Raw genomic sequence first — 25,708 nt, 5'->3', positions numbered from 1 at the left:
ATTATTTGATTAGAAGTGAACGTACTTTATTTTTATAAAAGATGCTTTTTAAAATTAAGACACAGACAGGTTGAAAATAAAGGACAGAAAAATAATTGCTATGCAAATACTAACCCTAAAAAAGTTGGGCTGACTTCATGGACCTTAGATAAAGTAGACTATAAGGCAAAGAGATAAAGAGGAACATTTCATAGTGACAAAAGAGTCAGTTCCTCAGAAAGACATAAAAATAATAAATATCCTATATAATAAAAGTCTAATATGCTAAGTGTCTGGTTGTCCCTTAGTCCATTAAACCAATCAAAGTGTAATATGCTAATGATATTGCTAAGGTCACTCAACCACTCGCTATGCCATTCTCTGACCAGTAGGGGCAGATGCTCCAACCACTAGGTTAGCTGGCTGTTGGGGCCTGGCCAATCAGGACTGAAAGAGATGGACTGGACACGTATGGGAGCCTTCCCTGGCTGGCTAACCTCCCACATTCCTCCTCAGCCCCAATCGTGCACCAGTGGGATCCCTCGGCCTGGCCTGCCTCCTCTTGCAATCCAGGACCCCTCAGGGGATGTCGGAGAGCCAGTTTTGGCCTGATCCCACAGGCCAGGCTGAGGGACCCCACTGGTATATGAATTTATATAATAGGCCTCTATTGTTTGTGTATATAGAATATACCTAATAAAATAGTTTCAAAATACATGAATTAAGCAATTGACAGAAATAAATGGACAGAAACCACAAATAGAAAAATTTGGATATTTTAGCAATCCTTTCTCAGTATTTGATATAACAACTAGACAGAATATTAGTCAGGACCTAGAAAATCTGAGGAACAATAAACCTGTCCAGGATATACTATCCAATCACTTCAGGGTATGTTTTCAAGTACACATGGGATTGTCATCAAGATAAACCACACACTAGGCCATAACACAAGTATTAATAAATTTTCAAACCTGAAATCTTGTAAAACATGTTCTTTGACCACAATGGAAAAAAAAAAAATCAACATCAAGTCATTAAAAGAAATCAGCAAATTGGAAATAGTAGAGAATTTTTTTTTTAATCAGATAAGGGATATCTATGAAAAAAACCTATAGCTACTACCATACTTAATGATGAAATATTGAGTGATTTCCCATTAATGTTGAGAACTGCAGAGATGTCCACTCTTACCACTTGTATTGAACATTGTACTGGAGGGTCTAAACACACAAAGAAAAGAAAAAATAAAAGGCATTAATGTAGAAGAGAAATAAGTAAAACTGTCTATACTTGTGGGTGACATGATTACTTACAAAGAGAGTTCCAAGAAATCTACAAAATGACTGTCAGTGCCCTAGTGGTTTGGCTCAGTGGATAGAGCATGGGCCTGTGGACTGAAGGGTCCCAAATTCAATTCCAGTTAAGGGCACATGCCCAGATTGCAGGCTCAATCCCTAGTAGAGGGTTTACAGGAGGCAGCCAACCAAGTCTTCTCTCTCATCATTGGTGTTTCTATGGCTTCCTTTTTTTCCCCCCTCTCTGAAAGCAATAAAAATATTTTTAAATTGACTACCAAAACTAATTTTAGCAAAATCACAAACTTCAAGATCAATGTATTGAATACAAATCAATTGTAGTTATACATACAGACAGCAAATTTCCATGTGTTCTAAAATCATAGAACAAGCCACCTCTGGTTTACTGTTTAATTTAACTTCTCACGATGATTTCATATTAAAATATTGTCTTTAGAAGCATAACATCTTTATAAATAGACTTATCTGAATACAATACATAGTTATTGGCATTTGTCTATAGATGTGGATGGAATAGAGCAGTGATTGGCAAACTTATTAGTCAACAGAGCTGCAAATCGCAGCTCGAGAGCCTCATGTAGCTTACAAGCCACAGTTTGCCAACCACTGGAATAGAGGATACTATACTTATGTTTGCATCAGTAAAGTGGTAGTGACTAATTTTCTAATGTGGTGAGTAGTCATTGGTCATTGCATTTAATCTATTCTAGTCCTCAATGCTTCCCCCCCTCCTCCCTTGAGTCATGTCCAAAAAAAAATCTTCTCATTCATGCCTTAAATAATGCCCTCTGTGAGTACATAGATTCATTGAATCACAAATTTTAGAGGCTCTTTGTCCTGTATCTTGCAACTGGTGGTCCCTGCATCGAGGATTGCTGAGTTATTGCAGAGACATGCAAAACTAGACAAAATAAGCCTTTCTCAATCAACTGACAGCAAAAGTGCAGCTTTTAATAAATGGAATTGTTAGAACTTTCTAAAGTTTTCTAAATTTTTAATTTTTTTTTTCTTCAAAAAAAAGCTTGTTAGCTATTGACCTAACTTGTAAATGAGAAAATCAAGGCCCAGAGATTTGAAGTGACTGGCTGGATTTCACAAATATAGTTCATGTAGAACTGGAGTAAGCAACCCAGACTCCTGAGCCAGAAGAAACATCCCACAATCCCTTTGTCCAGGGCTCTTTCCACCCAACTGTATTGTCTCCCTGAGAATAAAAAAGATCAAGTCTAGTCCAAAAGGACTGGATTTACCATTCAAAAGAACCTCTCTGGAAAGGATCGAAAGGGATTCCTGAAAACATTTTGAATAGTGGACAGCATACTAACATGAAATTTTAATTTCCCAAAGGGTCTATTCAAAAGAGAAAGCACATTCAGTTTTGCAAGTTCTGTTATGTTCTGATATAAATCACTGTTTGTCTTCAAAGTCATCTCCTCATATCTGTGTTCCAGGCATGTCTGAGTTTTATAAATAGTATATTGTCTGGTTCTTCTTGGCTGATTAAATGTACTCGTACATAAGAAAATAGTTTTTGTATTATATATGATAAAATATCTTCTTAAAAGTACTAATTGTTAAGCTTTATAGCAAATTATTAGAGTCAATTACTGATTCTTCTTATCTAGAAAATCTAAATAATTATTTAATATTATTTTTGCACATATTAAACAATCAACGTTTACTAAATGAACGAGTAAATAAATAAATAATAAAATGGTAAATGGTGTAAGCTCTCTAGTGGGACTTTCCATATCATGGTTCTATGCTTTCTATTCAAATTTAATAATGAGCCTTCTGAAAATTTACCCCAGTATGTTTTATTTGAACTGCCAAATATTCTAATAAATATTATTCTTTAGGCACATATATGCATGTATGTGCAGATAGATGATAGATAGATAGATAGATAGATAGATAGATAGATAGATAGAAAGAAAGAAATAGGAGACAGAAATATGGAAAAGGTTTTTAGCTCAGATTTATTTCTGCCCAAATCACTCAAAGCACCAAATTAATATCTAAAAATATCCTATTAGAGTGACTATATTCTGGCTTACTGCTAGAGCAGGAAGGCCCAGGTGAAGGCAGTTAAGTATCTGATATAGTTTTAGTTGTATCAAAAGAGACTTGACAGTCTGGTTTCAAGTCAATGGCACCAGCACAATTTGAAAAGATCTATTCTTACAATAGCGGTTAGCCTTGGAACATTGCCCATTTACTAATGGGAAAATGAGCTAAAGATTTGCCCACTGAAAATGCTGAATAGAACATTAAAAGTGGACATAAAAAATTTTTGGAAATAACTTCATTGGTTTTTAATTTTAAAAAATACCTCTTCTGTCCACCACTTCTTAACATTGAAATACATTTAATTGAGAGAGAAGGAGGGAGGGGGGGAGGGAGGGAGGGAGGGAGGGAGGGAGGGAGGGAGGGAGGGAGGGAGGGAGGGAGGGAGGGATTTTATTCTTATACAATGAGAATAAAACTGATTTTCATGTCTGGCTTATGGAGCCACCTCACTAGTGGCAAGATTTCATCTTGGGTTCTACATTCAAATGGTAATGGCTCCCTGGCCTTCTATGTTTGAAGGATTTTGAAGTTTCGCCCAAAGTGCTGTGATCATTAGCAGTGATGATTTTTACTCTTCCCAGATAGAAAGCTTCTAGGAAGGGCCATATTTTTGGTATGTAGACTGGAGATTATAACTCTGAATCCCCATTCAAATGTTCTAGAACCTGAAGCTACCAACCAAGCCACTTGTTAGATCTTTGTAGCAACAAAACCTTTATCCTCCTCTGAGAAATGGGGTTGTATTTGAAGGAGCATGAGTGGGATAGGGGTACTCACAGAGACTATATCTGATTGTCAGAAAGAGTCCTGATCTCACATATTCTGCTGGTCACTTCATTGCTTAGCTTGCTACTCTGGATGTGATGATGGCTACCAGACCATTGACCTTTAAAATGAGCCTTGAGTTCATCACATTTTGTTACAACAAAGAAATTTAGAGCTGGAGGCCAGATTATGTGTTACTGTTTTAATCCAAAATGCAACTAGCATACTTCTGGGGGTTTGTAGTACTCAATAAATTCTCACCAAGTGAAGGAAGGGAGGGAGGGAGGGAGGGAGGGAGGGAGGGAGGGAGGGAGGGAGGAAGGATTGAATAGATTACATCAGCAGGGTTTTACATAGACCCATTTTTGCTAGCAAACATAGACTTGGGTATAATGTCTTCATTCCTTTTCTTAGCCATTTTCCCCAGGAAAAGCAGGTCTCTGGAGAGTTTCTGGGAAAAGAAGTCATTCCCTGGAGTCAGATGGTATTCGCATGGGCCACAGTTTCCAGAACTCCAGGCCCTTTTCTACATCTCTGCTGTAGAAATACTGCTGAAATTATTTTTGTGTGTCTGCTTCCACATTGGATTGGGAAATTCTTGCGGGCAGGAACCATGTCTTGCCCACATATAACTTTTGTCTACTATGGCAGTTAGGTCATAGTAGATGATCAATAAATGCTTATTGGACTGAAGTGAACATCTATAAATGCACTTCAAGTAGTGCTAGAACTGTACTTATCAGAAGATTTTTTTCCTTTTAAAAAAACTTTTTTAAAATCACAGTTATCATGCAATACTATATTAGTTTCATATGTACAATGTAGTGATGAGACATTTATATAACTTACAAAGTGATCAAAAAATTTTTAAAAAGAGTGAGTAAAAATATAGTGACCTAGTTTAACTTCTTGGAGGCACATATTAAAATAGTTAATAAACACTTGTAGATTGAATGAATGGAGGAATGAAGGAATTTTCCTTAGCAGTGCTCATCCTTAGGATATTCAAAAAAATATTGAGAATAAGATGTTCTAAAAATAAGTTCTCAGATTCTGGCTGGAACTTGTTTGGATCTTAATGGTTCAAATGTCTGAGGGTATGAGTTTAAAGTATTTTTCTTCATTATCAATGTGAATAAGAAGAGTTATTCTCAGATAAACTAGGCAAAGAGACAGAGTAATGTCTAAGGAATAAAGTGGAATGCTATTACTGCTACTCCAGCCATTGATAATTTAATAGTCTTTCCTGAATTTCCCGGAGACAGACTTTGTATTTGTATGCTAAGCAATCCACTTAGATAAGGGTGAAATAAAACTGTATTATGTATGCATCTTCTTTTGAAGTGTTAGCCTCTTTCAGCCATACAAATAAAGATAACATACTTAATAAAAAGATAACAGTTTTCCTTTGGATTGACACTAAAGTTTTTGTTGTTGTTGTCATTTTTTGTTTGTTTTTACAATCCTCACCTTAGGATATTTTTCCATTGATTTTTCTTTTTTAGATAGAGTGGAAGAGAGAGAAAGACACAAGGAGACACATCTATTGGTTGCCTCCTGCATGTGCCCTGACCAGGGCTCAGGCCGGGGAGGAGCCTGCAACCGAGGTACATGCCCTTGACAGGAATCGAACTCAGGACCCTTCAGTCTGCAGGCCGCTGCTCTATATACTGAGTCAAACAGACTAGGGCCAAAGTTGTTGTTGTTGTTTAAGTATTTTCATCTAAACTTCAAATAAAAATCTTTATTCATGGCATTTTCTGGTGAATTTCAGCCTATATCCCATTCATTAAGTCTATGCATTGATATTAATGGAACTATTACATAATTTCCTATCTATTTTATATTCCCATAATATTAGTTAGTATTTAATATACTCTGAATTTCATTTTTTTCCAACAAATGCTTTTTAAAGATTTAAATTGCTTCTTGCTTTAAGAATTTCTAAACCACTTTTCTAATACTTCCTTTGAATGGATGTTATATGACCCAAATCATAAAATCTATTTGTTAGCTGTTTTCTCGTGCTACTAAAATAAGTAGGTGAGACACATAGATAAAGAGGACAGACTGACAGCTATCAGAAATGAGGGAAGTTTGGCAACTGGGTGTAAAAGGTGAAGGAATCCAGGGGTAGGGAACAGCTGGCCTGAGGACTTTAGAAGGCCCAAGAAATCATTTGATCTGGCCTTCCCAAGGCATTAGGAGTGAGTTAATTAAATTTTTGACCAAATATAGCAGGCTAATTTTTAAGTTTTGTACAGCCCTCAAGTGATGCTATAAGTATCCAAAGGGCCCTTGACAGAAAGAAGTTCTCCACCCCTAGATTAAGCAAGGGAAGGGGGGGACAAAACTCATAGGCACAGACAACAGTATGGTGGTTACCAGAGAAAGGGAATAGGAGGATGTATTATAGAATTGTACCCCTAAAACCTAGGTAATTTTGTTAGCGAATGAACCCCAATAAATTTAACCAAAAAAAAATTTTAAGGGAAAAATAAAATAGGTAGGTCAGGGAGAAAGTGTACTATTCTTGCTTTTTAAAATAAATATATTTGTTATTTGATATAACTAAAACTAAATCAGATATTTAGCTTCAATAATTTTTTTAAACTGATTTGCTATGCAGATCAAATAGGGATTTGGACCACACAATCTTTAAGAACCCTTCCTATCTTCTTTGCTTCCATGATTTTAGGACATCTATAATAATAAAAGGGTAATATGCTAATTAGACTGAACATCTTCTGGACGTCATTCGGACATCCTTCCTGACGAAGCTGGGGCTGGAGGGAAGCCAGCCTGGGTCCAGGGTGCCTGCGAGTGGCTTGAGGAGGGAAGCAGCGCAGGTGCCAGAGGGAAGCTGGTGGCTGCAGCCAGGGGAAGGAAGGTCTACTCTTGCACACCTTTTCATGCATCAGGCCTCTAATAGATAAATTAGGTTTATATCCTCATACCAATGACAGAATTTCATGAATAATTATTCTCATTGTCAATATTATGGATTTAGACATTAAATGCTTGTAAAGAGAGGAGCTAGTTTAGAAATTGATTTAAATGATGAGCATTAGCAATATGCTAAGATCTTACACTTCAAGGTCTGTCCCAAATGATAGTGATTTTATTGGCTGGATCTGAAAACATCACCAACATTATCACCCAATCATTTGACTGCCTCTTAATAGATACTATTTTCTGTGACCTAATCATTCAACCCATGCACTCGTACTGAAGAATCCATAAACGGTCCATTATAAATGGGCAGGCATCGCTCATCCCACGAGTGTAGAAACAGCTGATGTATTTGGGGAGTCTGTCCTTTTGCCTTCATCTCTCTCTCCCCTCCAATCCCAGAGTCCTTTTGTTTATTTCAAGGCTGTTTGCCAAAGCTAACACTAATGGTTCCCTCAATTTCCCCAATGATCATTAAAATCAAGGACATCTCTAAAGACAGTATGAAGAAGAATAATGGTGTTTTGCATTATATTTTATTTGACCTCTGCTCATAAAGGGGCACATCACTGTAGAGAGTTCAGGCTCATTAGCTGTCCCAGATGATCTTCTTGCCTCCATTCTCTCTCCATCGAGTCTGCCCTCTGCCCTGCCATTGGCATTCATTCCAAACCACAAAATGCAATATAAGTTTATAAGGTAAAACCCCAACTGCTTAGCAGGGAAGGCAATGCTGGCTCCTATACTATCAGTATGCCTTTCCAAAGGTTGTACTTCTTGCTCCAAATTGGATCTAAGTAAAAATTAAATGGAAGAATAAACAAATGAGTGAAGTAATTGCCTATATAATCAAATTAGTGGTGGGGAAACGCTGCCTTGGAAAAATAGAGTTTTAAATTTACATTCATTTCCATATTGTGGACCTGGTATATATTAAATAAAACCTTAATATTTTCCTCTTCATTAAATTTCTACATCTTGACAGCTTAATATACCCCAGCTGCTTCTGTTGAGATGAAGATTTGCACCATAAAAATTAAACCACAGAAGTGCACTTTTCATAATCTATTGAGATCTTTTTGAAACCATTAATGATACACTCTGTTCAGCAGATATGAATAATTTGGTTTCTGACAAACTGAAAGAACAGAAAAACCTAAACATTACTTAACTAAAGTAATAGAAACAGTGGACAGTAAGAGATCACCACAGGGATGTGGAAATGGATGGAATACAGCTTTTGAACAAGAAATGCCGAAACTATAGAAAATAAAGTTTCACATATTGGTTATCTCCTTTTTGGTTTCTTTTGTTTTTGTACCTAATCGTGTTGGCATTTCAGGGTTTCTTGTTATTGTTGTTATTTTACTTTTAAAGACCTTGCAATTTCAGTAAGCTCCTGTTTTGAGCACTTGTTTCTATGTAAAGCAGAAGTCCACACACAGCTCCCTGCGTCCCATCTCCTGAGAGTCTGATCAGTAAAACAGAGTGGAGCTCATGGATTTGCATTACTGACAGGCTTCCAGGGGATGCCCACAAAAGGACAAGTAGTGCGAAGTCAAGTCTCCTTCATGTTGTTATCAGCTTGCCTCTGCAAAAACAGATTTCATTTAATTCAGACACTTCATGCAATTGCAGCAGTAATGGGAAGGGGAAATGGTATTTGTCTTGGAGAAGAGAACCTTGGGAGAATATGGTCACCAACACCAGCTATTATAAGAATTGCCTTATGGGAGTGGCCCTCCTCTTTCTTCCCATTTTTTAAAACATTGTGCTAATCATGTTGTATGATAATTATCTCTTCACTCAGCTGTCAGACTATGAGCTCCTTCAGGACTGGAAAAATGTCATTTCACTTTCTAGTGGAGGCCTAATTCTCAGGACTGATGATTGGAAGCATGAGAGATTAAAATTTTTGAGGAACAGCCTGGCCAAGGTGCCTCAGTGGTTGAGCATCGACCTATGCACGGGGGTGGGAGGGGGGGTCACAGTTCAATTCCAGGTCAGGGCGCATGCCCGAGGTTGCAGAGTTGATCCCTAGTGGCAGTCACTTTGGGCTTTGTTTGTTGTTCTTTTTCTAGTTCCTTTAGGTGGAAGGTTATGTTGTTTATTTCAGATTTTTGTTGTTGTTGTTGTTGTTGTTGTTGTTTCTTGTGGTAGGCCTCTAATACTATTCAATTTCCCTTTTAGGACTGCTTTCACTGTGTGCCATACATTTTGTGTTGTTGGGAGGAGATATCTCTTGTGGTTTGAGCTGCATTTCCCTGATGATTAGTAATGTTGAGCATGTTTTTATACACCTGATAGTCATTTGTATATCTTCTTTGAGAAATGTCAGTTCAAGTCCTTTGCCATTTTTAAAGGCTTGCTATTTGTCTAGTTTTACCAGTTTTCTTATAGGAATGTTTCCATGGCATGTTTTGTTTTGCCATCCTTTTACTTTTAACATTTCTTGTATCTTTAAAGCATACTATATATTTAAAGTAGTATCTATGTATTTAAAGTATATTCAACCACCTCTGATGCCCCACTTCCTATTCTCCCAGCCCACCTTTTACTTGACATTGCAGCTGAAACCAGCTTTGTACCAATGTAGTGTTTCAACCATTTTCATTTTATGGTACACATAAACTAATTACTAAAATTCTGTGGCACACTGAAATATATATACTTTGCCAATCTGACAATTGGTATAATTTTGATTCAATCATATCACACAGTTATTTTATAATGGCTGTCATCATTTTTTTTTTTTTTTTACCATCTAAAGGAAAAGAGATTAGTGCCCTTGACTAAATAGTCAGATGTTGCATGTTTTAAACATTCTTGTGGCAAACCCGTTGAAAATCTCTGTGCCAGTGGGATGTGCAGCAACTCACTGTGCTTGCTTGGCATCCTGCCCTGGGATGCATACATATCGTGAGAACATATGACAAAGGTAACATGCCAAGGGACACCTACTGACCAATAGGGGGCAGGATCTAATGGATAAAGGCTGCTCACCCATATCCCTTCCAAAGGCCCAGCAGCAAGGAGTCCCAGTCGCCTGTCACATAACTAGGTTAACACTGCACCTTTGATTGGCTTGCCCTCTGCCTCTGCATTCTCCTCAATCTCCTACTCCTGCTTTCCTGCCTCGGGCTGTTATGCTACTGAAACAAATGGCCCGCAAAACTTAAAATCTTTCCTCTCTGACCATTTACAGGAAAAGTTTGCTGACTCTTATTCTAGGGATTATGGCATGCATCACTAACTTATTAATGACTCATACAAAAAATTCATACTTTTACCACATTTTGAACAGACCTTAGAACAGTTGAACTTCATTTGCCTGTCTCATGACTAATCTCTATTTTTAAATACCACAAAATAACTTTAGTATTTTTGTACAGTCAATATTCGTTTAGATTTACCTACGTATTTCCCATTTTGTTGCCCTTTATTCATTCCTCTGAGTAAACTTTCTAACTTGGGTCACTTTTTTCCTACCTAAATAATATTCTTTAATATTTCCATTAGTGTAGAATTCAAGATCACAAATTCACTCAGTTATTGTTTGTTTCAAAATGTCTGCATTTAATTTTGAAAGATATTCTTGCCCAAGCCAGTTTGGCTCAGTGGATAGTGTCAGCCTGCAAACTGAAGGGTCTCAGTTCAATTCTGGTCAAGGGCATGTACTTCGGTTGCAAGCTCCTCCCCAACCCAGGTCCTGGTTGGGGCTTATGCAGGAGGCAACCAATCTATGTGTTTCTGTCACATTGATATTTCTCTCTGTCTTTCCCTCTCTCTTTTACTCTTTCTAAAAATCAATGAAGAATATCCTTGGATGAGGAAAGAAGGAAGGAAGGAAGGAAGGAAGGAAGGAAGGAAGGAAGGAAGGAAGGAAGGAAGGAAGGAAGGAAGGAAGGAAAGAAGGAAGGAAGGAATTCTTACTAGATTTAAAAACCTTATTTTGTATTGACACTTGACACTTTAAAGATGTCATCTTCTTTTCTGGCTATCATTGTTCTTTTGAAAATTTAGCTGTAAGTCTTATTGTTGCTCCTCTGAAGGTAACCTTTGTTGTTGTTGTTGTTGTTGTTGTTGTTATTGTTAATCCTGAAACCTTTTGTTTCTTTTTTTTTTCTTTTCTGGCTGCTTTAAAGATTCTTTTATTGTTGTCTATCCAGACTTTCAGCAGTTAGATCTGGGTTTTCTCTTTGTTCTTCTTGGTTTTCATCTTCCTGAAATCTGGAACTTGATATCATTTGTGATTTTGGAAAATTCTTTGGTGGGTTTGGGATGATTCTAAATGAGATTTAGTCTTGTGAAGGCTGGTTCACATATACTCAAGTGGTGTAGCCCTTTATGATTCCAACTAAAAGCATAAGGGTGCAGTAGTTGTTTCTAGAGCTGTTTCTCTTTGGTGAGCCTCATATTCCAGTTTTTGTTCCCCAACCCCGTAGTCTGATGAGAACTCTGCCTGTAAATTATCTCCATGTTAAATGATAATAAAGTTCAGTTTTCTACCACTTTTTTCTTTTTATGATCTAGTCTGTCCTCTGTGGTAATAGTATACTAGTATGTTCGATAAATGTTTGATGGGTGGAAGAAATGATTTATTTTAAATTTTACCTTTCGACAGAATAAGCAAGCAAATTTTAGCCCAATATTAGAAAGAAATTCCCAATTATTAGAGTCGTCCACTAATGAAAGGAGCTGCCTTATAAGAAGCAAATACCCATCACAAGAAATGCTCACAAGAACATTCAAGTTTAAAAATTCAAACTTAAAAATCACTTGTCGCCCATTCAAGTGAAATACAGAAACCCTCTTAGCTGAGACACTTCTGATCCTCATAGCCCAATTGGCTTGGAGGTCAATGCTTCCCGGTGATAACAACAACAAGCAAGGCTTAACAACAAGACTGCACACACAGCCCACAAAGGGCTACACCAAGACTGTCCACCTCAGGTAACTGGGAGGCTAACTCACTGAACCATATAGGACACCTTAGCACACAAACCCACCCTACCAACTCAGGGAAGCTGTGAAAATGCCGAGACAAGGAAACAGATCACAGACAAAAGAAATGGAGGACAAGAAGCAACTAGATATAGAATTCAAAACCATGCTTATAAGGTTTTTCAAGAATTTCCTAGAAAAGGCCGATAAAATAAATGAGACCTATGAGGATATGAAAAGGGATCAACTAGAAATAAAGAATACATTGTCTGAAATAAAAAATATTATACAGAGTCGTAAAAACAGAATGGAAGATCGCAAGAATCAAGTCAAAGATTTGGAACACAAAGAGCCAGAGGACACTCCTCCACAGAAGCAAGAAGATAAGAGAGTCCAGAAAGTTGAAGATAGTGTAAGAAACCTCTGGGACAATTTCAAACGAACCAACATCAGAATTATGGGGTCCCAGAAGAAGAGAGAGAGCAAGATACCGAAAGAATACTGGAAGAAAACTTCCTCTACCTGAGGAAAGAAAGAAATAGACTTACAAGTTTGCACAGAACCGCAAACAAAAGGAATCCAAAGAGGACACACCAAGACACATCATAATTAAAATCCCAAGAGCAAAAGACAAAGAGAGAATATTAAAAGCAGCAAGAAGGCCTGGAGCAGCCAGGCCCGGAGCAGCCGGGCCCAGAGCAACTGAGTCGGGAGCAGCCAGGCTCAGAGCAGCAGCAGCCAGGCCCGGAGCAGTCGGGCCCAAAGCAGCCAGATCGGGAGCAGCCAGGCCCAGAGCGGCCATGCCCGGAGCAGCCAGGCCTAGAGCAGCTGGGTCGGGAGCAGCCAGGCCCAGAGCAGCAGTATCCAGGCCCAGAGTATCCAGGCCCAGAGCAGCCGGGTCAGGAGCAGCCAGGCCCAGAGCAGCAGCAACCAAACCTGGAGCAGCCAGGTCAGAAGCGGCCAGGCCCAGAGTGGCCGGGCCCGAAGCATCCGGGCCCAGAGCAGCTGGGTCGGAAGCAACCAGGCCCGGAGCAGCAGCAGCCAGGCCGGGAGCGGCAGTGGCCAGACCCGGAGCAGCTGGTTGTGGAGCAGACCAGAGCAACAGAGGCCAGGCCCGAAGCAGCCAGGCCCAGAACAGCTGGCTCCTCGTCTGCCCACGCCCCAGGGCTGCCTCTCAGACATGGCCGGAAACTTTTGGGGAACTTGAGGGTCTGCTGAATCAAGTGATGAAGGCTTAGATCTGGATGTGTTGAGTTATTATAGCGCTGGGGTGTTGATCTGTGAGTGCCTTGTGTGGGGCCTGGATGCGGTTGGTTGATCTATTTGGAAATGTCTTTTGTGTGAAGTGTATCCTTGGGCATGTGAAGGTATTATTGATTTGAGAAAATGCTAAGTAACTGATTTACTATCTGAAAAATTTAAAGTTCTGAAAGTTTAAGGTCTCTTGCCAAAAAGAGGTTTTAAAGCTAACACCTTAATTTTAATGGAGAAAGGGGAGGACAAGCCCTTCCTACCCAGAACAGGTAATCCAATTCCAGCCAGCAGCTATCTTTAAACAATGTGTTCATTTACATTTGAATGGCTACACCTTTTGATAGCCTAAGAGCAACTTTACATGTAAACAAGTTTGCTTCTCAATTCCCAGGGCAGAAAAAAACAAGGTTTATTAGATTTTAAAATTTATTCTTAGAAGTGTAAAAGTTTATTAATTAAAAAAAAAAAAAAGGAGATTGAAAAACCTGATGAACAATATTAGCTGTTGATTGTAGTAGAGTCCGAGATACGGGAGGGGAGTGGACTGACAGCTCTCCGGGAAAGGGAGAGTGGTGGATGCGGGAAGATAAACTGTGCACCTATGGATGAAGACAAGGGGAGTGGGGAGGGGGCGGAGGGTGGGGTGGGAACCTGGTGGAGGGGGGAAGAAATGAGGAACCTTTGTAATAATATGAACAATAAAGATTGATTTTTAAAAAATAAAATAAAAATTAAAATAAAAAAAATAAAACACAAAAAATAAAAAAATAAAAATTTAAAATAAATAAAAATTTAAAAAAATAAAACAAAATAAGAAATATATTAAGGTGAACCATTTAATTTGTATAAATGCAAGCTGCAATAATTTCAAAATGCAAGGTTTTATCTGCATTCAATACCAACCTGGTAGTTTGTTTTTTTTTCTCCACATTTTAATAGACATTATGACCACACCAAGCACAATATAACGTCATTTTAATTTGTCAAAAATGATCTTCCTTTTACATTTATTTAAAGAAAATTTTAAAGGGTGTCATTATTTTATACTGACTATTTCCAAAGGTTTTATTATATCACACAAAAACTACAAAGCAATTTTCTCAATTGTTAAAATTTCTCAAAAGCTATTTAGAAAATTTTTTTTTAAAAATCTGGAAACTACTAAACTACTGAGAGTGAGGGATTTCCCCTTATTTTATTTACAGTTGAGAAAACTGAAGTCCTGAGAAACTGAATCATTTGCCCAAGGACAAACAACTAATAGGTGGCAGACTAGGTTCAAATTAATGACCACCTGATTCTCAAATTCATGCTTATGCTGGTGTGTGCCTGAGCTTACACAGTGGCAGTAGGAATTGGGGGAAGAGGCGACTGAATGGTATTTCAAAGGCAGATTCCACAGGCAATGGTAATATGACAGAGGGATGGACGTTTTGACAAGGGTTGGAAATGTACTAAGGCTTCTAGCTGAGAAATTTAGGAGAGTAGTGTTGCTACCATAAAAATAAATAAATATACAAACAAACAAGATGGGAATTTCATTTAAGTAAAAATGAGCTGAAATTGATTTTGGCGTTGCTGATTGACAGGTAACATTAAGACTCACAGGTAGAGCCATCATATAGACTATTTGACAATATTAGGACTATTGAAAGTCATTGCCAAAAAGTAGATTTAAAATCCATTAACAGGGTAGTGGTTGAAACCAGAAGAGTGAAAAGGCCAGTGCCTTTACTCATCTGTAAAATGGAGGTAATATTTACCTTGCAGATTGTTGTAAAGTATAAAGAGAATACAAAGGAAATTAGAATCTGAAAAGGGAAAAAATCATCTAAGCCGCTGGGAACGCCCTACTTGTGGGTTTGAGAAGGGAGAAAAAATGTAAGCGAAGAAAAAAAAATAAACAAAATAAAAACAAAAATATTAAAGGCGAAACAGGACAACATAGAATTTTGAAAACCAATAATAGATATGGCTAAAATTTTTTGAGCACCTGGATCAAGTTTACGCTCTGTGTTTTACATACAGTATCTTATTTAATCCTCAGAGATGGAGGTTTGTGTATCTCTATTGTTAGAGGAGGACTCAGAGGCTTAGCAAAGGTAAGTCATATACCCATTGCTCAGCTGGGCAAAAAGTAGAATCCATGTTCCAGTCTCCAGAGTCTGTTTCCTAACCAGTGGTATCCATAGTGCACAAAGCAAGCCTCTGTGGGCAGAAAATATAACAATTACGATTATTGTAACTCATCCTTTTTAAATTGTATTTTTGTGTATAAAGTCATCCCTCTGTATCTGCAGGTTCTGCATCTGCAAATCCAACTCACCACAGATCAAAAATATTTTAATGGAATTTAATGAACAAACTGAACGACCAAGCAAAATAGGATAGACTCAGATAAAGAGCAGGCAGATAGCCATGGGGGAGAGAGGAAGGGAGGGGAGTGGCGAGATGAGGGGAACAGAGGGGTTAACAAAACAGAAGAAAAATACAGAGCTCATGGACATGACAACAGTGTAGTGATCGCTAGGAGTGGGTAGTATGGAGGTGGAAGAAGACATAGAGAGGATAAATGGTGATGGAAAAAATAAAATAAATCTATTTGAAAAAAAATGTTACATGGTTGTTGACATGCACTATGTAGTAGGTCTATTGTTGCCATGGCAGTAGACTTCTTTTCTTGTCATTATTCCCTAAACAATGCAGCATAACAACTGTTTATATAGCATTTGCATTGTATTAGGTATTCTAAGAAATCTAGAGAGGATTTTAAAGTATTCAGGAGGATTTGGGTAGACTATGCAAATAATATGCCATTTTACATAAGGGATTTGAACATCCTCTGACTTTAGCATCCAAGGGGGCATCCTGAAGTCAATCTATCATGTACACTGAGTGACGACTACCAGTATACTATACAACAGGCATCCTATATTAGTATGGTAATATATGCATATCATACATGCATGCATACTTTATAAATTAGTAAGTATATGTTTATTGGAATGGATGATCAAATAGTTTACTAATGTAAGGATGCAATAAAAAGTTTTGGAGATCATTATTCAAATCACTATAAACAACTGCCTTCTTCATTAAGAAACTATGTTCACTTTAATGACCTTTTAAATGCAGTATCAGTTCCAATTGAGTTGAATAAAAACTGTTTATTTCATAGGTTCTTTCCATGTCATTCCTCAGTATTTTCAGAAATCCACAAAGGTCTTTGAGCCATTGAGTGCCTTGTCATAGTGGAAGGGACACAGGGCTTACACTAGAGAGATTTAGGTTCAAATATCAACTTGGACCTTACTGACCATGTGACCTCAGGCAAGTGCTGGATTTCTTACAGCCTCAGTTTACTCATCTGTAAAATGGACGTAATATTTACTTTGCAGATTGTTGTAAAGTGTAGCAACATAAAGGAAATAACTACTTTTAACAGTAGGTACTGTTAAAAGGGCAGCAAATTGTAATAATAGCAGCAATACTTGTTAACTGTCCAAATCTGTGGCCCCAGTTGTCTCTAAAACCAGGTCACATATACCTTTAGCAAAGTTTGGCCTATATTGTTCTTAATTCAACCAGGATACATAGTAGAGCATGAACAAAAAATATTTTCCTGAAATAAGTAGGGGCACTGCATATGGCTAGGTGGGTACGCCCATTTACATGGACTGTAACGGCAATGGCTCCTCTGGATCTTGTGTAGAGTGATGCGCTGGCAAAAAAAAACACGGAGGGCCGAAAATATGACAGCTGCAAGAGAACCAAAGAGATGGAGTCCATTGTCTGCACTTGCATGGGTTGGTATGTTGATTGCCTGTCGACTGGTCTAATGCTCTCCACAGATCTGCACTCCCGACTTGGTGGTATTCCTGGCTTGCACCAATCAGAGGCTCAAGGAGAGACTGCTGAAGCGCGCTGAGCAACAGGGGCGGCCTGACGACAACCTGAAAGCTACGCAACGGAGGCTGATGAACTTCAAGCAGAACGCCGCCCCGCTGGTGAAGTACTTCCAGGAGAAAGGGCTCATCGTGATGGTAAGTGAGCCGCGGTTCTACGTGTCCGGGACAAAAACGATCTTCCTATCTCCCAGTAGCCCCTGTTCTCATGTAGAAATCTACTTTACATTTGAAAAGTGGCTTTTTTTTTTTTTTGGATGGAGGGTCAGGTTTAATTTTAAAAATAGGTCATTTTTACCTGATTTGCCTTTATTAGATCATAAGGATAAAAATATGCACACTTTTGTTTAATTGACTTTATAAAAAATGATAACTTTTAACCTTGGTTAGAATCCCATAGCCTCCAAATCAAAAAGGATTTTGAAATAACTGTTTGAATTACTTTAATCAATACTCACCCAGCTTCTCAGCTCTTCTGTTGTTGGAAGCCTGACAAAACTGATAGACTTAAAAACACATAGCGGACATAGTGTTCTACATATTAGACTTAAATTGTAATTTAGGCTTCATCATAATGTCCCACGTAAAGAAATGAGATTCTGAGGACATGAAAACATTTCCTAAGGGTTTAACTTGTCATGAGGAAATGCTACTGTCAAAAAACAGAAGGTGTTGATCTTTCTGCTCCATTGATACAATGCAAGTATTAATATTTTCATGAATGTTTAATTTGTTTTATGGCTAATGATACTCAGAATGCCAATGAAGAATGAGGCTGAATCATTAATTAATATAATTACTAGAATATAGTAAGATTCAGCTAAATTTATGATCCCCATAACCTCATGGATTTAAGTATTAAAACAGTAGAGGAGACGAGGATCATAGGATTTGAAGAAAGAATTTTAGGGAAGAAGACATTAAAATTGGGGCAACACCATTAGCAGCTGGCTGGTGGCCAACCTCAGCAAACCCTTCCCTTAGCCCTTAGGTCCCTCCTTGTCTGATGGGATTGCAGCCCTCGTAGAGAATCTGATTAAAGTGACTGTGCCCAGTCCAACACAATACATGTACAATGTTTCCCACACATTTTAAATAAATCTACTGATGCCCATCCACAGAACTCCTATGACCTAACAATTACTGGGTTCAAAATCTTTTCATTAGACTGAAGTGCTCTTAAATCTGAAAGAGAGAACCCACAACATTTGAATAGTAAGAATCTCTTTGCAGTCTTCTTAGCACTGCAAAGAAATATTTATTAGGACTTGCTCTTTAAGTCGAAGTTATGTCAGAGAATTGTAAATCCTATCTGAAAATTGTCTACAGTGCCAGAGTTCATTGTATGGTCTCAAAGAGACCTTAAGTTAAAGGAAAGATTTCAGAAAACCAGGGCGGATGTTTCTGTAGCTATTTGTTGCTGGGGTTACTGCTTATTTCTCTTGCAAATTACCAATGCTGAGTTCTGCATGCAAAGAAGAAATTGACCCTACAGAGCAAACCCCAAAGGCTAGGTGCAGAGCCGGAGTTTTAACTGATGTTTGCAAGGCTTGAAGGTATTACTGCAGCGTCTCTGATGACTCCCTGCTTGTCAGTTCAGCATCGTGAGCCGAGCAGATTTCCCCAATGAATGCAGAGTGGGGATTGTTAATTTACTAGTATTTTGCATGGAGGTGAAATGCCGTTGCCTCTAATTGAGGGTGTTGATACCAATGTGGATGACAGCCTGTAACCTCATTGCTAAAACCAAATGAGCCAGAAGATAAACGCTTTTATTTACTGCCAGAATACCTGCCTTGGGAAGTTGCCTTTAGAAATGTGGTGAGTATTAAACACAGGCTGAGTTCCGGAGAATGTAATTTGAAAATCAGTTTGACAAAAGGCTGCCTCCTGAACCGCATGTCCTCCTTCAGAACCTGGGTCATGGTTCACCTTTGGAATTAAATATGGTAGCATTTCTACTTTTAAGATGAGTTAAATAACATAAAAATGGTTATCTTTATTCATCACAAGCATATTAAGATGTTAATTAAAATCTTGGGTTAAGATAGCAGTAGTTTTTCTTTCCTTTTGCTTCTGCCTGTCCCTCCTAAGTTATTCATTTATTCACTCAGTATTTATTGAGAACCAATGGGTGCCGGACATTCTGCTAGGTGTTAGGGGTGCAAAGTTGAATAAGCACAAGGTAAGGATCTTTCTTTTATTCACTGGCATATCCCAAGCACCTAGAATGGTCCTTGTCTGGTACAGAGTATGCTCACACTAAATGAGCAGAGCTTACAGTCTGCTGGGAAAGTGATGTTAAACATGAGTCATTGAGTGTGATGGCTGGCTCAGGACTAGAACAGGGGTGGAGGACCTTTTCTCTGCCAAGGGCCATTTGGATGTTTATAACATGATCTGAGGACCATACAAAATGACCAACTTAAAAATTATCCTGCTGTATTTGGTCAAACATTTAGTTAACTCTCCTCTAATGCCTTGGCAGGGCCAGACCGAATGTTTCACGGCCAGACATTCCCCGCCCCAGGAGTAGAGAGAGCCTCCTATGTCATACACTGTGTCATTATGGTATTCCCCATAATGACTCCTCCCTGCAGGTACGCTTCATTGTCTTGGTTGGAGGGTCTTAAGGATCACATGGAGTACAATCCATCCTCCGTCCCATTGAGAAAGTTCATCTTGGTGCTCCTCTTCTCTGGGGCGTGGAGTCCGAAACTTCTCACTTGGAATTTCAGCCCCTCTGCCATTTAATACAATCCTGATGCTCTAGGACTTGGTCTTCCTCTGTAAATTGGAGATGATGTTACCTGCTGTGCAAATGTTGTAGCACAGGTGAAACAAGAGGACGCAGGTGATATGGCAGATGATGGCAATGCAGTCCCATGGCCTGGCTCAGAATTCAGCTGCACCACCTGCCACCTGTGTGACCTTATGCGGTCACTGATCTTTTCTGTGACTGACTGACCTGTAAAATGAATATAATCATTGATCCTCCCTCAGTGTAATTTGTGAGGAGTAGGTGGATGTCAAATTCTCAGAATAGTGCCTGGAACATTGCGAGGGCAATTCAAATGATAGCTATTATTTTATTTTATTTTTTTATTTCTTCTCTCTTTCTCCCCCCTCCATTGCTTGTCTTTTGGAACCTGCACTTACCACTAACAATTTTGTGCTCTTTGAGGGGATTATGTTACCTTTTCTTCAATAGATAGATTACTGAAGGAATCTGAAATGAAGAATTTAGTTTTTAAAAACATCATGCCAAATTCATTTTTTCCTTAAAAGTGTCTATTAATCAGTTACAAAATTGTGTCAGTGTTTCCTTTAACTTCTATATCATCTGTGTAATCCAGCTATATAGTGGCTGTGTCTGAAAAATGTAGCTGAATTGTTACAAAGGGCAATTCTCTTTTTTTATTTTTTTTTTACTTCACCATTGCCTGTATCTGTTGGCAGATTTGACTAAAGAACAAACCCAATGTCTGAAGAAGAAACATAATCAAAATAGCCAGGAAAAATGGGCTATTGCCTGAATACTGTATCTTATTGAGATGGCTCCCCACATGGGGTCTCTTTATTTTTACCCTTTTATCATATCCTTCTGTGCACAGCCATCTGTGCAGGTATGAATGAAATGATATGCAATCACAACGTTCGTATATTAGGGACTTCACAGAATCTTTTCACACAAGCTTACACGTTGTTTTTTTTAACTTACCATAAGGTTGGATGCCACTGCTCATCATGTCTTTTACAGCATTCTGCTTCTCATTAGGAAGCATTTGTCAGAAGTTTCTCTTCGAAGTTTGAATATTCCTGGATTAGCAGAGCTGCTTGTGCAGTCTTACTGGATAGCTGTGTCTTATGACACTTTGGAGCACTTGGACTTGATGAAACTGTATAATTCTTGAACAATAATTCCCCTTTCTAGATTTTTAAAGCCTCAATAATATGTAGTGTAGTGATGATTTTTGTCTTTATTTTTAAAAACTAGTCTTTGTTTGAATCGTCTTCACTGTTGGAACCGTTACCGGAAAATCCCCTGTTGAGCTTTGGCTGCCTGTCGCTGTGTCCAATAATGAAGGCAGGGTTGAATCATCTTAGGCTTTTATTGAGAAGGCAGCCAACCAAGAAGATAGGGAGATTACACACATTCAAATCCTGACTTACAGCAAGGTACAGGGACAGGGTTTTAAAGGGGAAGGAGCTAGGGTGAGATCAGTCCTGGAGGCCCTTAGTCATCAGCTATTATCTTTACTCATTAAGCGAAAAGATGATGGTGATGAGATGATGGTGATGAGGTGATGGTGATGAGATGATAGTGATGAGAAGATGGTGAGAAGATGATGGTAAGATGGTGGTGATGAGGGGATGGTGGTAAGGTGATGGTGATGAGGGAATGGTGGTGAGATGATGGTGATGAAGTGATGTTTTGACTCCTGGTGGGTCCCTCTGATGATCAGTTCTGCCTGCTGGATTCACAGCTGAGTCACCTCCCTAATTGCTTTGCACAGGCCTTGAAAGGAAACTTAAGAAAAACTTAACCCCCTATTTACATAAGTATATGTGTTCTAAGATTTAAAATAAGATAATTACTTCTCAGATTAACTCAGATTATAGGTCCCCCCTATCAGAATCCCAACCCCCCCCCCCATTTTTTTTTTTTTTTTTAAGAAATAGCAATAATTAAGACAGGTCAAATCTTTGTAAGTTTGATAAACTCTTTATAAAAAACTACATATGGTTGTTTTGTTTGTTTTTAAGAATAGTATTTTTTTAATGCCTTAAAAATAATAGGCTCAGATGTAATGTTTATGTTATCATTTTCTGAAATGCATTGTGCCATTAGGTCTTCTATTCAGTCATAAAAATGTGCAACTTTCCAGGGAAATAGTGTGCCATACATAAGTACTACAGAATATGGGTGATAAGCAGTGAAGTGAGCAAATGGCCATTTTCCTTCTGGGCTTCTTGTAGGAGGAAGAAAGAGAAGCAAAGCTTGACGTGAGAAAGAAGCTGTAGTCAGAGGATGTACGAAGAGGCTGCTAATTAATACCAGGCTAACTGACTGGCTATCTTCAGCCAGGAAAGCACAGGCTGAAAATGTTAAAACCAGGATAATTTCTGTTCACCAACACCAATTTTATGGGGAAAATGGATGAGGGACTAATTATAAACCTTCCTGGCATAGAGCAATGCCACATAGACCAGTGATTCCCTAATGCTCAACAGAGCAGAAAAAACGCACACAATTTTTAATGAGGCTAAGAGGAAGTTTGCTTTTTTTCTTAAAGATTTCCGTTTTTAGAGCAGTTTTAGATTCACAGCAAAACTGAGAGGAAGGCACAGAGATTCCATGTGCTCCCTGGCCCCACATATGCATAGTCTCCCCGGTAAAAACATTCCCACCCAGGGGTGCATTTGTTACAATGGATGAACCTACATTAACACATCAGAATCACTCAAAATCCAAAGTTTGCCTTAGCGATCAGGATCACTCGTGGTGTTACACTTAGTATGGATTTGGAGGAGTGTATAGTAACAAGTATCCATCATTATGATATCATACTGATATTTGCTCTGCACACCACCTGTTCCTGCCTCTTCATCTCCCCCGATACTCACACCCTGACCCCTGGCAACCACTGGTCTTTCCACTGTCTCCATAGTTTTATCTTTTCCAGAATATCATTCAGTGGACTCTTAGAGTATGTTGTCTTTTCAGATTGGCTTCTTTCACTCAGCAGTAGGCCCCTAAGTTTCCTCCATGTCATTTCATTGCTTGGTAGCACATTTCTTTTTAGTGCTGAATAATATTTCTTTGTCTGGATGTACCACAGTGTATTTATTCATTCACCTCCGAACATCTCGATTGTTTACAAGGTCTAGCAGTTAGGACTACCACTACTGTAAACCTCCATGTGCAAGGTTGTGTGTGGACATCAGTTTTTCACCACACTTGGACAAAGAGCAAAGACCGTGATTGCTGGGTGGTATGATAGATGCATGTTTCATTTTGTAAAAATCCACCAACCTGTCTTCCCAGGTGGCAGCACCATTTTGCATTCCCAGCAGCAGCGAGAGTCCCTGTTGCTCCACATCCTCAGCAGTCTTTGGGGTTGTCACTATTCTGGATTTTGGCCACTCTAACAGGCGTGCAGTGGTAACTCATTATTGTTCTCATTTGCACTTCCCAAGTTGGATTTTTTTTATCATTATTATTTTACTAAGTGAGGGCATTAGAAAAAAATCTAGGGTTGCCATTGTTTAAAGGGATATTTTTAGCACCCAAAACCATGAGGAATGACATAACTCCAAAAAGAATTTCTAATTGAACCAGTTTGGCTCTAAGAAAAACTCCCGACATTTGCCTTATTTTTCTCCTATTGCTGTGGGTTAGGGAACCACATCATCACAAACTGGCATCAGTGCCGGGGAACCCCTGGCACAGAGAGCCATCCTTCTCCAAACCACACAAGTACTGACTCACCAGGCATGGTGCCTGAACTCCAGGCAACCCATTGACACTCCATTTGCTTACTCTGCCCCATAGCACTTTCTCTAAATTTGGGAATACTCCCATTATGTATTTCAAATTTGCCACCCAAACTTTGTGATTCCCATCCCACCAGACACTCTTAGCCAAAGGGAAAATAAACAAGAATAGTAAAAGTTAATGTCAGACAGAAGTTATGGAGAGCTGTTAATTAATGTCAAGTTTCATAGGAACCAACACTAACATTTAAAACACAAGAACACTTATCCCTAAGTGTCCAATGCACAGCCATTGGTTAATCACCCACATCTCCACCAGACCCCTGCACAGAGTGATGAAAAAGAAACCTGAGCAGCATAAACCCTGAGCAGATTCAAAAACTCACCTCAACATGAGAAAAGCAATGAAAACACTTCATCAGTTTACTCAAACAAATCCATTCTCCTAAAATTACCAGGAGGGAAATTCTGTCATTGCTTCTCGGTAGTTAACAGGTGATGAATGTGTACTATGTGACAGGGAAGCTATAGTTCCTCTAAGTACCAACCGTACTTTCATCCTGTTTAAATATCCAATGCCATGTAACCAAAAGCCCCCACTATTTCCTACTTGGTGGATTTAATAACTAAGACAGAGACTGATCAAGGAGGGGTGTTTAGAGGCTAATAAATAGGAAAGCTGTGGTGCATTCTGTGCTGATGGTGTATTGTGAGCCTGGATGTATGCCTCTCTGCACTGTCAGTAGCCCAAATATGTTCACTGCTTACTAAGTAGTCAGTGCCTTTTGGCATGAAACCTGAGAGTGATAGACCCTCAATGTAAAGAGCCCAGAAGTAACATAAGAAATACCCATTTTTGACTTGAATATGAGCAAGTTATAAAAAAATCACAATGTCTGGGCAGCAAGCATTTTCAAAACCCTACTACGTGCTAAGCTGGCAAGGTGACACTGCCCTAGAAGAAGCACTGCTGCTTATTTTAGGAGGGGGACACCTCTGTGGATTAGTCAGTGGTACTCATCCACCTATTGAAACACAGATTTTTGTAACCCTGGTTTAAACATATCCAGAGCTAAATGGAAAAGTGGATCTGATTACTTTCATAAACTGTTATTATTGGGGGCTCTAAAAACTAAAATATTAGAATATCAGTTTCATTACCTGATCTTTTTTAAAAAATATATATTTTATTGATTTTTTTTTTTTTTACAGAGAGGAAAGGGAGAGGGAGAAAAAGTTAGAAACATCAATGAGATAGAAACATCAACCAGCTGCCTCCTGCACACCCCCCACAGGATATGCTCACAACCAAGGTACATGCCCTTGACTGGAATCGAACCTGGGACCCTTGAGTCCCCAGGCCGACTATCCACTGAGCCAAACCGGTTAGGGCTCATTCCCTGATCTTTTGTATAGGAAAAAAAAAAATCACTGAAAAGATAAAGCCATTTTCTCACAAAGTGGTAACCTGCATACAGCAAAGAAAGACCCACAGTTCTGGGGCAAGTTATGCTGGATCCAAAGTGGCCTCAAAGCAGCAGAGATAATAAGCAGATACTGTATTTATAGCTCATTCTGGTGTTCTGTCTCTGTCTCAGTAACAAGCAAGTGTCTGACTCACAACTTCCCCACACCAAAAGCTTGCTCAGTGTCGGTCCTGTTCACACTTTGCAGGCAGAGAGCAAAGCAACAGACTCAGCCAATGCATCTCCTTCCGGAGTGGGAACTGACACTGGTCACATGGCCACCCTATTGTCAGGGCCTGATGGTAAGAGCTCTCCCACGATTACTCTAAATGTGATGCTTCATATAGGTGCTCACAGGAAAAATGAGGAGGAACGTAGAGAATATGAGTTCTTCCCCAAAGAGATGTAAAATTCATTTTTGTTGGTTTTATTATTATACTACGCATATCCCCAAAAGCCCAATAAACAACTTCTTAATCATCTTAAGTACAAAGTAGGGTCCTCACATTATAACCATAAATTAGATGATGTGTATAAAACCCAGATAATATTCAAG

General features: G+C 38.8%; 1 protein-coding gene across 2 annotated transcripts in view; it reads left to right on the top strand.

The window, feature by feature from the left end:
- The window catches only part of AK5 (adenylate kinase 5), a 176,572-nt gene that overhangs the window by 35,487 nt on the left and 115,377 nt on the right, over positions 1–25,708 (top strand). For both annotated transcript variants that reach the window (XM_036443709.2, XM_036443708.2), the window contains exon 6: positions 17,135–17,326. In XM_036443709.2, coding sequence (XP_036299602.1) covers positions 17,135–17,326 — 192 coding nt within the window. The remainder of the gene's footprint in view (positions 1–17,134; positions 17,327–25,708) is intronic.

The sequence above is a fragment of the Pipistrellus kuhlii genome, unplaced genomic scaffold (assembly GCF_014108245.1).
Source record: "Pipistrellus kuhlii isolate mPipKuh1 unplaced genomic scaffold, mPipKuh1.p scaffold_m20_p_2, whole genome shotgun sequence".
Classification (NCBI taxonomy): Eukaryota; Metazoa; Chordata; class Mammalia; order Chiroptera; family Vespertilionidae; genus Pipistrellus; species Pipistrellus kuhlii.
The sequence above is the reverse complement of the archived record's forward strand: the minus strand, read 5'-3'. Positions and strand labels throughout refer to the sequence as shown.